Here is a 12,986-nt window from a genome sequence, read left to right as displayed (position 1 = left end):
ATACATACACAGATATACCTACGTTCTAAGGCGAACCCATTTAATAACGACAATCAGCATATCTTAACGGTTTACAGGTGTTAGATGGTCCACCTGATTGATTAAGCATGAGAACAACACCACGGACGCTATTCGACTCTTTTCATCGGCAGCCTGATAATTATTTGATTTCATCACTTCGCACACACACGTCTGTCTCTCATGCATACATAAGTATGCGTATGACGGTGATAAAACCACATAAAAAAGCGGTATAAAAAATAAATTGAGCCAAGAATGCAACTTGATTTGCACACTCTCTCGTGTGGCCGCGAACCGTTCCGTAGTCGACGCAACAGAGACAGACATGTTGCGAGAACGAAGAGGACAAAAGCACAACGTTTGATTAGAACACTATAACGTGCAGTGTGTACAATGCATTTAATTATAAAATGTTAGAGGAGGAAAAAGTGTGTCAGCAGCAGTCGCGGCGGCAGTTCTTGACTGAGAGAGATCCTTTCACCGCGGGCGACAACAATGAACTTTACAACAATTAGATGGGGTAACGGCACATGAGCTTATTTAAAAAATAAACGACATCGAGAGCAACACCAATTCAAATACATTTACACTATAGGTATGTATATGATCTACTTATATTTGGTATTGAATAAATTTAACTACCCCCGCAATAAAAGAAACGATACGCAAAGGTAGGTATATTCGTTCACTTAGAGAAAGGTACAGCGTGGATGATGCGCACAAAAGAATTTCGGTTGTACGCGGGTCCCTGGAATATGGTCGATCGTTTACCGCAGATGTTTCCGACCAAAGCGCCACCGTAAGCCTCTGGGACGGTAAATATACTTCATTTACTTTCTGTAGCGATGTGACCTTCAGTTTGACCGGCGCAAAGTAGAAAAGAACAGCACTAGGCCAGAAAAGGAAGGAGACAACTCTCGGCCAAACACTTAACCGGTGAGGAGCGTATAATCCGTACAGTACTGCACGGAAAAATTGACCATTTTATCCACTACAATTGCATTGCTCAAATGTGTTGTTATTATACCATTTGCTACTGAAAATATCAACGAGATGTTTATTATATTATATTAAAGGCTTTAACGCTTGTTTTCGACTCGCAGTACTATTCATGATTGAACAAAACTTTTGGCAGGTACTGTATGAAAAAGTATGTTTAATGAACAAGAGTCGAGAGTATAATGAGAGAGACATTGGAAGGGGCACATTGCCACGGAATGTAAATGAAGTATAACTTCTAACAGTTACGTACATCAATCGGACATCGTGTACCTTTCTCTAAGTTAACGGACCCAACTAGACTTTTATCAAACAACAGCTTCAGGATGCGTTTCTTTTTCAAACCCTACTCTTATCTAAGGTCCTTCAATTGAGCGCCCGAAGATGCATTATATTACATTTACAATTTTCCTCAAATAGTTAACCTAAATACTCGTATGTTCGCTAACACTGGCAATTTGTAGTACATCACAGCTTGGTCATCAATTGAACCTACTTCGAAACCTTCGCTTAGCCACGATTATTTATGACATCTTACCCTTTTTCAACATAGAACATTAAAAACTTATATTGTCTTCTTAAAATTGCTCCACACTGACCACTCCAGCAACTTCAATTGTGATTTCAAATCTGTGTTTCATTTTGGTGCTTTCGAGCTTTAGTATTTTTGTGAAATTAAAAATGCTAATCATGCAAATCCGACCACACTGTGCATCTATAGTAAATAACGTAGTTCTCTATAACAACATAGTAAATTATAAATACTTTCAAGAAAATTATTAGATAGTTGTTGTTCAAGTTTAATAAATGATACACCAGGCAGCTTTTACTGTACGTAGGTATCGTTATTTTTTTCTTTTGCACATTAAAGTTCTCCATAGTCGAATAGTTGACGTGTACATAGATGGTCGATTATATTTCATGTTTCATTTAGCCAGACTCATCGAACGATGATTTATTAGTAGCGATTGATTTAATAATAAAGATAAATGAGCGTAAAGCTAATTACAAACGTAAGCGGTTACAGGACTTCTGTCAGGTGTGTTTTGATTAAGACAAATGAGACATTGCAATCGTCCAAATGCGGATGAGTTATTATTGATACCTATAGAGAAGGTATTTTAAAACGGAAACTGTTTCGGTAATAAAATGCATCGCGTTGTTAACCTTTTCGAATGACCTATCACGCTTTTATTTCTTTGAGCGCCAATCCACTCGGTTAAAATGCGGCGGAAATATTGCAGCTTTACCAGGACTTAATTCATGATGTACAAAAATTTTCTTCTTGAAAGGATAAAAAATACTAAATCTACATGAACTCAATTCTTTTCGCGAAAACTATGTACTTATTAGATAGATACGTATAGATCCAGGAGTGGCCTTCTGCAATGGTGAAAAGAAGATATACAAAATTATTTAAAAATACGTTTTAATAAACCCCTTAATCTAAACCATAAATACTCTCATAAGACTGAAAACTTATATTTTTAAACTTTGTGACCCGACAAAGACTTACCTCAAACAATAAGACGCCAGACTTTTTTGATGACTGCAGCAACAGTCCAACTGAATTAAAAAGAGAAATTAAAAGTAGATACCTTTCTTCCCATAAGAGAAAACCTAAGCTCGCATCTAAAACAGCTATTGAGTTTGTACAAGGACATTAAAGTTGCAACGAATTTGCTGAAATCTATTACCAAGACGTTAAAAAGAAAGAGTCAGATACAGAATGTCTGCATTTAGCAAAATACTTGACAGAAAATGAAGCAACTTTGGTATAAAACAAAATTGGAAACACATTTACAAATGTAAAAATTGCATTGAGTATCTTTTTAAGCATGATGGTAACTAACTGTGGTGGCGAACGCTACTTCTTCAAACTTAAAAGAATAACAACAAATGAAATAAGAAAAATAATGCTTCAAGAAAGATTGACCAGTTTGTTGCTAACGTTCATAGAATGGAATACGTTCAAAGACATAGACCTTGGACAACTGGTTGATGATTTTGCATATTCAAAACTGGAAGAATACCTTTTCAAAAAACACAATTTTAAACACTAACCTGAGAATTATAGTTAGACTTGTCTTTCCGAGTCATATTACAATTAGCTATTGAATGTAAATAAACAAAAATAATTGTTTAATAAAACAAAATAGTCATTTTCCAAAACAATAAAGGTATTATATGTCCATGGCATCCATTAAGTTAAAGACGACCCTGCAAGGGGCCATGGAGTTTAACTTGTTAATCAATGCTGATATTTATGGTATAGATAAAGGATATAGTGACGTTATAGGGTTACGGGGGGTGGGGGTTAAATTGCTTCGGCTTAATGTTTTGGATTTTGAAATTGGGTGCTACATTCAAGACACTATCTAACCGCACTCTTCCCCCCTGAACCCGTCCAACTATTGCCAGGATACAATTAAACAAAGTTTAAGAATCACTACATAGTATAAAACAAAGTCGCTTTCCCGCTGTCTGTCCCTATGTATACTTAAATCTTTAAAACTACGCAACAGATTTTGATGCGTTTTTTTTTAAAAGATAGAGTGATTCAAGAGGAAGGTTTATATGTATAATACATGTATAATATAATAAGGAAACACTGATAATTTTAGAGGTTTCTAATGTGATGTCGTAAATAAACACATTTTTTGCGCTTACATTGCAAACGCTGGCTGAACCCTACGAGATAGATCAAAATAATATGTTACAGTATTGTACACCTTGAAAAGGTCTACAAAAAAGTCCGGGATAGTATATGCCTATCTCTTAGCGATAACCCACAATAATCATTTTTATCCTTTACTTTTTATGAGAAATAATGACTTATTTACGAAGCGATTGTAGGCAATACAGCATTAATTATTATCCAATTAAGTACCTTAAATACATTGTGCATTTAATATAGATCAATATGGCCCTTTACAGTATGTACAATAGTTTAAATGGATATTTTCGAAGATATTACAGATTTAAAATGCAGGGACATAGCGGTTGCGGCGGTACCGGCCGGGAGGCCGTTTTGTATTGTCTAATGACAAAAAAACTGTGAATGTTGTATATAAAGACATTCGTTAGTATATTTAGTATGTTCAGAGGATATCTTTTGAAGATTTCCCCTTCTTCGATAATAATCTAAACAAAACAAAAATATATTTAGTATCAGCATTGCACCTATGCGAAGCTGGGGCGGGTCACTGGTAAACAATAAACTGGCAAAATTTATCTTGTGCTAATCTTGTGAATTGTCATTTAATTCTAAATAATTACGTAAACGTGAATGACGTGAATGTTAACAGCACGTTAACCAAAATATTCCTTTGTACTTGTCTATAGACCATGCGTATAGACGTTTATAAAAACCAATAATAAGTACTTAAGTTCATGCAAGTTCCGCTGGTATATGTTCAGGATCACGCAAACAGGACTACTTTATATACCGTAGGTTACATACATACATGTCTGCAACCTTCAGTTGCAATTTAGAATAAAACGTCTCATTATAAACATATTAACTGCGCATTGCCATTAGTACAAGTTGGTGTGTGAAACAGAACCATAAATAGAGAACAAAAAAATCTTGTTATTCATACAAATAAATAAAGTATATGTAATCCTCTCTAGTTTAATTTAATTGCATTTAAATGACACCAGTTTCGTAATAAAACGTAGTATACAACTTTTTTTTGTTCTTTAATAGCTGGAAAATTCAATAGTGATAAACTATAACTGCAAATAATATTTTCCAATATTTTCTCCCACAACTTATACAATTCGTCATTGCAGGTTTTTATTTTATTTTTCTGTAATGAGAGAAGAATAAAATGCGCACGACCCAGGCCTTTATAATTTATTTAATTTTCCCGCGACATATCAACACGGTTAGACTTCTCAATTTCCCAAACACAGCCGTGATGACCGTGTTGCCTATATATCAGGATGAAAAGAAATATGAAAATTACGAAAATCGTACATTAACCAAAAATGAATATTGCCACATTTCTTTCAAGACCATTTTTGTTAAAGTAGTAAGAGTTTTTAATAATAAGTTGAATGACATTCAATTTTATAATATTAATAGTTAAAACATTTTGATTATGGCTGATACAATGAATTAGCCATTGTTTTCTGTTAAAGTAAACAATTGCGAAATTAAGATACAAGTCTAAAAAGATTTTTTTCTAATTGTAAATACTGTGTAATGAAGTAGGTTTTTAGCACTCTGTGTTTACCGCTTTAAGAGAACTACATCTAAAGGTTAAAAAATTTAAAATCCAAACCGTAAATGTTAGATTGTGGATGGTATAATTTGGTTTATATTGGCCAAACGAACAACTCTTTAAATCTATGAATTTATGAACAATTCAGTCAAAACAGTGATTTATTTAATGAAAGAAAAACACAGAAAACGTTACGTTTAGAAAAATCAAATATTAGTGACCATCCGTGGTTCAGGTCAAACAAATTCTCACGAAGAGACAGAGACAAACGAACGGATGGACACGAACCGAATGGTGTAATGCAAATTGATTTTTTATCTCGATAGCGATTCTATTACGAAGACATACGTTTTGCAATTGGATTCACAAAAGAATATTAATATCGCATAAAGGATCTACAACAGCTTACGGATATGTTCTGTAATTGCTTGCGATTGTGAAGCGCTAACAACCGGCCGACCGAACCGCGATCGACGAGTAACGGTAAGGATACTTCGACAGGTTACTTTCGTTCCTTCGTAAGGATATTGTTGTAAGTAGAAGTTATATTACAAAAACACACTCAAGGAAACAATAAAGGTATGCGTCCGAACGAAAATATTAGAATGAGCAGATATAGAAGAATTGGAACTCATAAAAAACAAATAGGAGTTGCGAAGTTAGGGGTCATTCATAAAGAACATCCGCCCGTATGGGGGGGAGGGGTCATCGAATTGTAACCATGTCGGACAATGGGTGGGTGGGGTATAGGACTTTTGTGGCGTCCTCAAATAACTGTTTAAATTTAGTTATAAATCATAATTTCACCAACAACTACAAATGAACATACTGTTTATAAGATAGTCTAAATGGGTTAACCTAATGCATAATAAAAAGCTGCATTTTATAAAAAATGCACCATAAACATATACAATGATTCTTAGTTCATTTCTTTAAAATTCGTTGATTGACTCCATCGGAAATCGTACCTATTCGACACTCAGCTCATATGCAATGATGTTCGTAATGTGTTTGTAACCACTTGGCACTAACTAATGTTATGTATACCTACATTTACAATGAGTATAAACAAACGTTGGATAGATCTNATACAAGAAAAATATCATATGAATTACAAAATAACAAGAAACTATCATTTACTTATATTTTCTGTGGAGGCGATTTTTTTTTTCCTCAACTGTATATTACATATATTACTATTATTACCGTTATGTATTACTAGGTATTACATTGATAAATTGAATAAATGATGTCTAAATTAAATTTTTAGTTATTGTTTTCTTTTCAAAATTATCATGGGGGCTATAATATGAAAGATGCTAAAAAGAGGCGATTTCGTTTTTTTTTGCTCTTCGCCATGGGGTAATATCAACTTACACAAAAATATTTTGGGGTAATGATTAAAAAAAGTTCCCTGACCGCTGGTATATACCTAGGCAAACAGCATACAGAAAATTTTCATTTATCCACTGTTTGCATTGCTACATTACAAAAATCAGTTTCATTTTTAAAATATTAAAGTTTAAACACATTACAAAGTTAATAATCGTCGACAGTTACGTTTATACCATTCATTTAATCAGTTAAAACTATTAATTTAAATCGTAGAAAGTAGGAACCATCTAAAAAAGTTGAATAAAAGAATTACCTTAACTGATTTAACCCGGAATATTTCATAGCTTCATTCCTTCATTTTCACACGAATTAATTAAAGTTTACTTGCACACTTACGCATTGTTCAATAAACGCATTTATCAAAGTCAAATGTTATTAGATGCATTAGAATAAAGTCTATAAAACACCCGAAACGCGTAAACCAAGAAATATTTCGTTTGCGATACCGACCAAACGCCACAAATTTTCTTCTAGATTGTTCGAGAAAGAAACGCCTTTATCGTGAAATGAATCATAAACGAACTTAACCGATAAAACGAGCACTAGTGTAATGAAGACGTATGCATATAAATAAATAAAAAGTCTTTCTATTCTCATATTTGTTTGACCTTTTATTTGACTTTGCGTGCTCGGTAAATCTATTTATAGATTTTAACCAGCATCAACAGGTATAAAATAAGTTAAATTTGAAAGAAAAATGGAAATTTGAAATACGATGGTGACTAATAAAAAGAAATCAGTTATAAATTTACAGAAACATCTGCACTTAGAAATTTACGTTTTAAACATAAAAATAACTTATAAATTATAATATAGAGTATGTAGTTATAATCGAAGACAATGAATATATTTGATTATGCATACATACATATGTGTTACCTAATAAAGGTACGCATTTATACAGGGTGAGGAGAAGATGTAAGGGGACACGGTTAAGTATGACAATTTTACGAGAGCGGATTACATATTTATGAAGGGTAGAACTTAATTTTTTGACTTGTAACTCGAAATTTTGAGTAGAATATTGATTTAAGCATCAGTATAAGAAGGAAGGTAGGCTTTCACGGCCAGAATCAATGGTACCGTAGAATTATGATTCGGGCTGAAGAATCGTGGTATAAAAATTAACTGTTACGTCCAGACGTTTCGTTGGCATCTGTGACTGAAATCTTCATTGTCCACGTTGTCAATGCAGTACCGTTGAAGATGTCAGCCGCAATTGCCGATGAAACATCTAGACTTAGCAATTCATTTATATGACCACGGCTTTTCAGCAGGAATCATAATTTTACCCATTAGTGTTAGTCGAAATATGGAGCTACAAGTCGAAATTTAAAAAAAAAATATGTTTGACCTTTCTGCATCTTCGTACACATTTGAAAAAATATTTGTCATAAAATTTCAAAAGAATTTCAAAGGAATATAGTACTTGTGACTATCGCTAAATATCTTATCTTTGTTTATTGAAAAATCATTCGAATGCTTGCCTTCGAGTCCTACCCTGGTTTTAATTTCGTTCAATCAACCCCTCCCAAAAAGATTCTTACACCAGTGGAAACCTTGTCAAAATTTGTATAATTGTTTTCCCCTAGACAAATTTTTCAGTCTCTCTCCAGTCTCTCAGAGTCTTTCAGCGTCTCTGAGAGCGTCTCTCACAATCTTTCACAGTCTCTCAGTTATTGCCTAGGTGTTTTTATGGATCTCTCATAGTCTCTGTATGAAAGACTCGAACGATAAAATTGTTAATTCAGAGATTCGAATCTCTCGTTCAGAGACTGGATACGAAATGAGGATCTCTCTATGAGCGGCTCGAGTCTCTCGTTCAGAGACGCTAAACATTTTTTTTGACAGTCTCTCGACAGTCTCTCTCAGCGGCACCAGAGACTCGATGAGAGATGGAGACTCAAGTCTCAGAGAGACTTTCAGAGACTCTGAGAGACTGAACATTTTTATCTCGGATCGCATAATAGGCAGAAAAAATTGTTTTCAGAAAAACTCATGATGTTACAATAATACCGTTGGTGGTAAATGTACAAGCTTCTAGATATTATATCTACTCCACACAAATCTGAAAACTTTACATGAAATTTTCCTCTGTCAGTTTAAGTTGAATTTGCATTTTATTGAGCGCATTTGACGAGATTGGAAGAAGTGGACGAGCAGGTCGGTCGTTTTTGAACGTGTTTTTCGGACACTGCGTGCGCCTTATATTGTTACACACCCATGGAGTTGGGAATAAGGGTCAGAGCGGTATCTCGGTATCGGGTCAACGGGTTCGACAGCACTTGTTTGTTTTAGGTTTCTGCTGTAATTACAGGTACGGGACGACGAGCGATTCCGCCCAGTGCATCAACACGTCCGCGAGTTAAGTGGCGTGACCGCTAAGTTGGACATGCGCTCGAAATATCGACATAAAAATTATATTACCTACCCAAAATGAATAAAGGCAAACGAAAAGCTAAAAATTAAGAGAAAACTAGAACATTATAAAAGCCGAGTAATAAAAAGAATAAAATTTTTTCTTTTTTCTTCCACATCTCACTTTCGGAATCGGATTCATCCTTTGAGATTTTTAATCATGACTCATGAGCTTCATCAATAAGGATTTAGACACTAAGTAATTATGCCAAATCTATTAACACCACCACTTTGTGGAAATCTTTAATGCTAATGTACAAAGCTTTTACAAAAACCCTTTTAATTTTTAACTGTTTAACGTTAACTTTTATGTTTATCTGCTTCTAATAATAGTAATCCTTGGACAAACGCCCTTCACAAATCAGTGGGTGCAATAATAAGCATCCGGCGACAATGTAACACTTGTGTAAATTGTGTTTATGGGGAATATTTTTATAATTTCCATATTACACATCATATCACACTATTTCGAAAACTTGGACAATTGTGCCTGCATTGAGTCAACAACTAATAAGTGTACTTATTATTTAAATGTGCCAACTATATAAAAGAAATATGTGCCACAAAAACAGATATTCTTCTGCAGTTATAGCGATCGAACATGTTTTCAAAAGTTTGCGTGTTTTTAGTGATTGCCAGTGCAGTTAATTCTGTAGCAGGTAATTCATTTTTAATTGTACAATATACGCATAAATGTGCAAAAAGTTATAAATAATATACCTAATGCAAGTGATGGTACAAATTTATGAAATCGGCATTCAAGCCCCTTGGTTTAATACCAAAAAACGGTTGTGTTTTTGTTAAATAAATATACGTCATATATTCAAAATAAAGGCCATTAACTGAAGTATCAAAACAAATTTAACGATAATTCAGATCAATTATTTAAGTACCCAAGTACAATTTTTAAACTCAGAAACCCACATAAACCTTGGTTTTAGGGCAAGGTTTTCCGGGTTCGGGCAGTGCTGGACCCCCACCTACAAGCGGCGGTGGAAACCCCGGAATAGGGACTAGTGGTCCCCCAAGCGGTGGTGGCTTTGGTAGCGCAGGTCGCCCAACAGGAAGCGGTGGTCAAAATTACGTATGCGTACCAATTGGTACCTGCTCTTCGTTCACCATTGACGTCCGTATCGTTACACCGGTATAAATCAAAAATATTTATAGTTACTACACGAAACCAATTCCGCCAATGATTTTATTTAAATATTTTCTATTTTGATTTAATTTTTATTCATTAAAAGGGCAACCAACAGCAAAATCCTTGTCCAGCCGGTCAAGAACCCTGCTATACCACTGGAAATAACCCTGGAAACCCATGTGGGTTAGGCACCACGCAGTGTGGTACACGACTGGCATCAGTAACATCAAATGCTGATGGGTTTTCCCAACGAGGGGCCTTCCCATGGCAGGCTTTCATAGTAAATCAGACAGGATACGCAGGAAGTGGAGTCCTAATTGATCCTTACCATGTTGTAACCGCAGCCCATAAAGTAGTGCAAAACCAGTGAGTAGCATTTAACTGTTCGTAATTCATGTCAGAATTTTGACAAAACAAAAATGAATCAGGAATAACCCCCGAAACATAGGGGTTTATATGGGAATCTGGGAATCAACCGACGTATCTACAGCTCAATACAGGGTGGTTAGCCGTGTGTCCATCCACCCCCAATATAACAGTGCCAGCCTCAGAAACGATATAGCTGTTTTGCGACTTGAAAACTGTTTCACACTAGGACAATCAAATTATATAAACACCGCTTGTCTACCAACTCAAGGCCAGAGTTTCGTCGGTCAAAAGTGAGTATCTATAGGTAACACTTATATTACTTAACACAAAATGGATTGCTGTTTTTCAGCTGTTTAGTTTCTGGATGGGGCGAAACAAGTTTCCGATTGAACGATGCTCCGACAATGCGCCAAAAACAAGTGACTGTGCCAATTGTTCCTTACGCTACATGTCGAGCTTCCTATGCTCAATCAAACCTTTTGGGAAATCGAGTGGATTTTTATTTGGACTCAGTTGGAGAAATATGCGCAGGGGGACAATCCATGAGAGACGCATGCACAGTAAGGACGAAATTTATAATATAATTTTTAAGGATGTTTGGGAGGTACAATCGGAGACAAGAGTACATAAAATTAGAAATTCGTGATTAATTAGGTTTTGCAGCATATCATGAGGTAAATAAATACTATCTATAGGTACTAAAAAAAAGTACCTATACGGTTTGAGAGAAAATTTGGAATTTGACCAAAAACTTTGAATAAAATAAGAAATAACGAATAATATGGAAAATTTTTAACTGACTTTTGGCAGTGAATATGCCTTGATTTCAACTTCGAAACAAAAAAATATTTAGTTTCAATCTCTATTAATAATGAGCGTAAAACTTTTTAATATGTTTAAATAATAATTAAAACTTTAAAATTGCATTTATTTCAGACAATTATAAATATTATCATTATATTATCAAGTAAAAACGAGATTTTCAGATAATTTTTCATTTTTTCCTCGATAACCATTTAGTGAATTTGAATAACCTTACGCTAAAGTGATTCTCCAGAGTTCAAGTTACTTATTATAAAAGTTTGAAATTTCTGGTAGCTTTTTTTCTGTTAATAAAAATAAATTTAATCTGTTCGGTTAACGAATCTCCATAAAATGACGTGTAAAATTACAATTTTTTAAAATTTCAATAACTTTTTAACGGTCTAGTGAATCGATTTGTAATTTTTACAGGAGTTTTAGAAGTGAATGAGGAACGTTCTTCCAAATTTTTATTTGTCTCGTAGCGTTTTGACATACCTCCCAAACATCCTTAAGGAAGTTGGAGAAATACACCGTTAAAGAAGTAATTGTACAAGAAATAAATATGAGACATGTTAATAAAAATAAATTTAATCTGTTCGGTTAACGAATCTTCATAAAATGACGTGTAAAATTACAATTTTTTAAAATTTCAATAACCTTTTAACGGTCTAGTGAATCGATTTGTAATTTTTACAGAAGTTTTAGAATTGAATGAGGAACGTTCTTCCAAATTTAAATTTGTCTCGTAGCATTTTGACATACCTCCCAAACATCCTTAAGCTACCTTTACCATTTAAGAAAAATGACACCAGTAACTCTAATTAGTCACAGGAAATCATGATTTAAGCTTAAAAAGCTTAATGTAGAAAATTATTTTAATAAAACCTGTACTCGTAAATAAGTATCTACCTATTTCTTTGATTACAACGAAAACCATTGAATTAAAACTAAACTTTTTCTTTAACATTTTACAATTACCACTGAAATGTATTTTTTTTTATTTTAGCAAGACGGTGGAGCGCCCCTTGTATGCCCAGTTAATGGACGATATACAGTGGCCGGCTTGGTTATATGGGGCAAAGGATGCGGAGCACCGGGAGTTTATGGTGTTTATACCAACGTCCCTAATTATGTTAACTGGATTCAAAATACAGTGAACACGCAGTAATTTTAATAATTTCATAAAAGTAATAAATGCAGATAGAAATAATAATAATAATAATATTAAAGCTTGAACATCAAATCATGTAACAATACGTTTATAATTTATGTAAAGAGAGAAAAGTAGAAATTTATTGTTCTATTAATCAAATAAAATTGTGTTCAAATTAAAAATTAAATTAATCACTGGAGAATAGATGAAATGCTAACCTGATATCAAGCTGAAACTACACACGCCGTATCTCGAAATTGAAATGACGTAGCAAATACTGTAAGGACTATAATTACTTTTATCCGTTTTGTCGGTAATCATTCTCAATGTAGCAACAAAATGACTGCAGATACACACACTGCACGTCTTTCAATATAAATATTATATATAAAAGAAATTATGAGTGCTGTCAACACAGGGCAAAGTAGTATTACGTAGTTAGTATCAGCAATTTCTT

General features: G+C 34.0%; 2 protein-coding genes across 2 annotated transcripts in view; one reads left to right on the top strand and one right to left on the bottom strand.

Moving 5' to 3' along the window:
* LOC108735938 (lysine-specific histone demethylase 1A) overlaps positions 1-12,986 on the bottom strand; it is a 229,159-nt gene that overhangs the window by 213,742 nt on the left and 2,431 nt on the right. The window lies entirely within an intron of this gene.
* On the top strand, positions 9,658-12,622 carry LOC108735940 (tryptase alpha/beta-1). Its single transcript, XM_018468183.1, has 6 exons — positions 9,658-9,721; positions 10,004-10,206; positions 10,307-10,569; positions 10,632-10,862; positions 10,922-11,132; positions 12,383-12,622. Exons 1-6 carry the CDS (start codon positions 9,664-9,666, stop codon positions 12,542-12,544), a joined length of 1,128 nt encoding a protein of 375 aa, XP_018323685.1. The 5' UTR covers positions 9,658-9,663; the 3' UTR covers positions 12,545-12,622.

This window comes from Agrilus planipennis, unplaced genomic scaffold, assembly GCF_000699045.2.
Source record: "Agrilus planipennis isolate EAB-ADULT unplaced genomic scaffold, Apla_2.0 scaffold8, whole genome shotgun sequence".
In the NCBI taxonomy this organism is placed as follows: Eukaryota; Metazoa; Arthropoda; class Insecta; order Coleoptera; family Buprestidae; genus Agrilus; species Agrilus planipennis.
The sequence above is the reverse complement of the archived record's forward strand: the minus strand, read 5'-3'. Positions and strand labels throughout refer to the sequence as shown.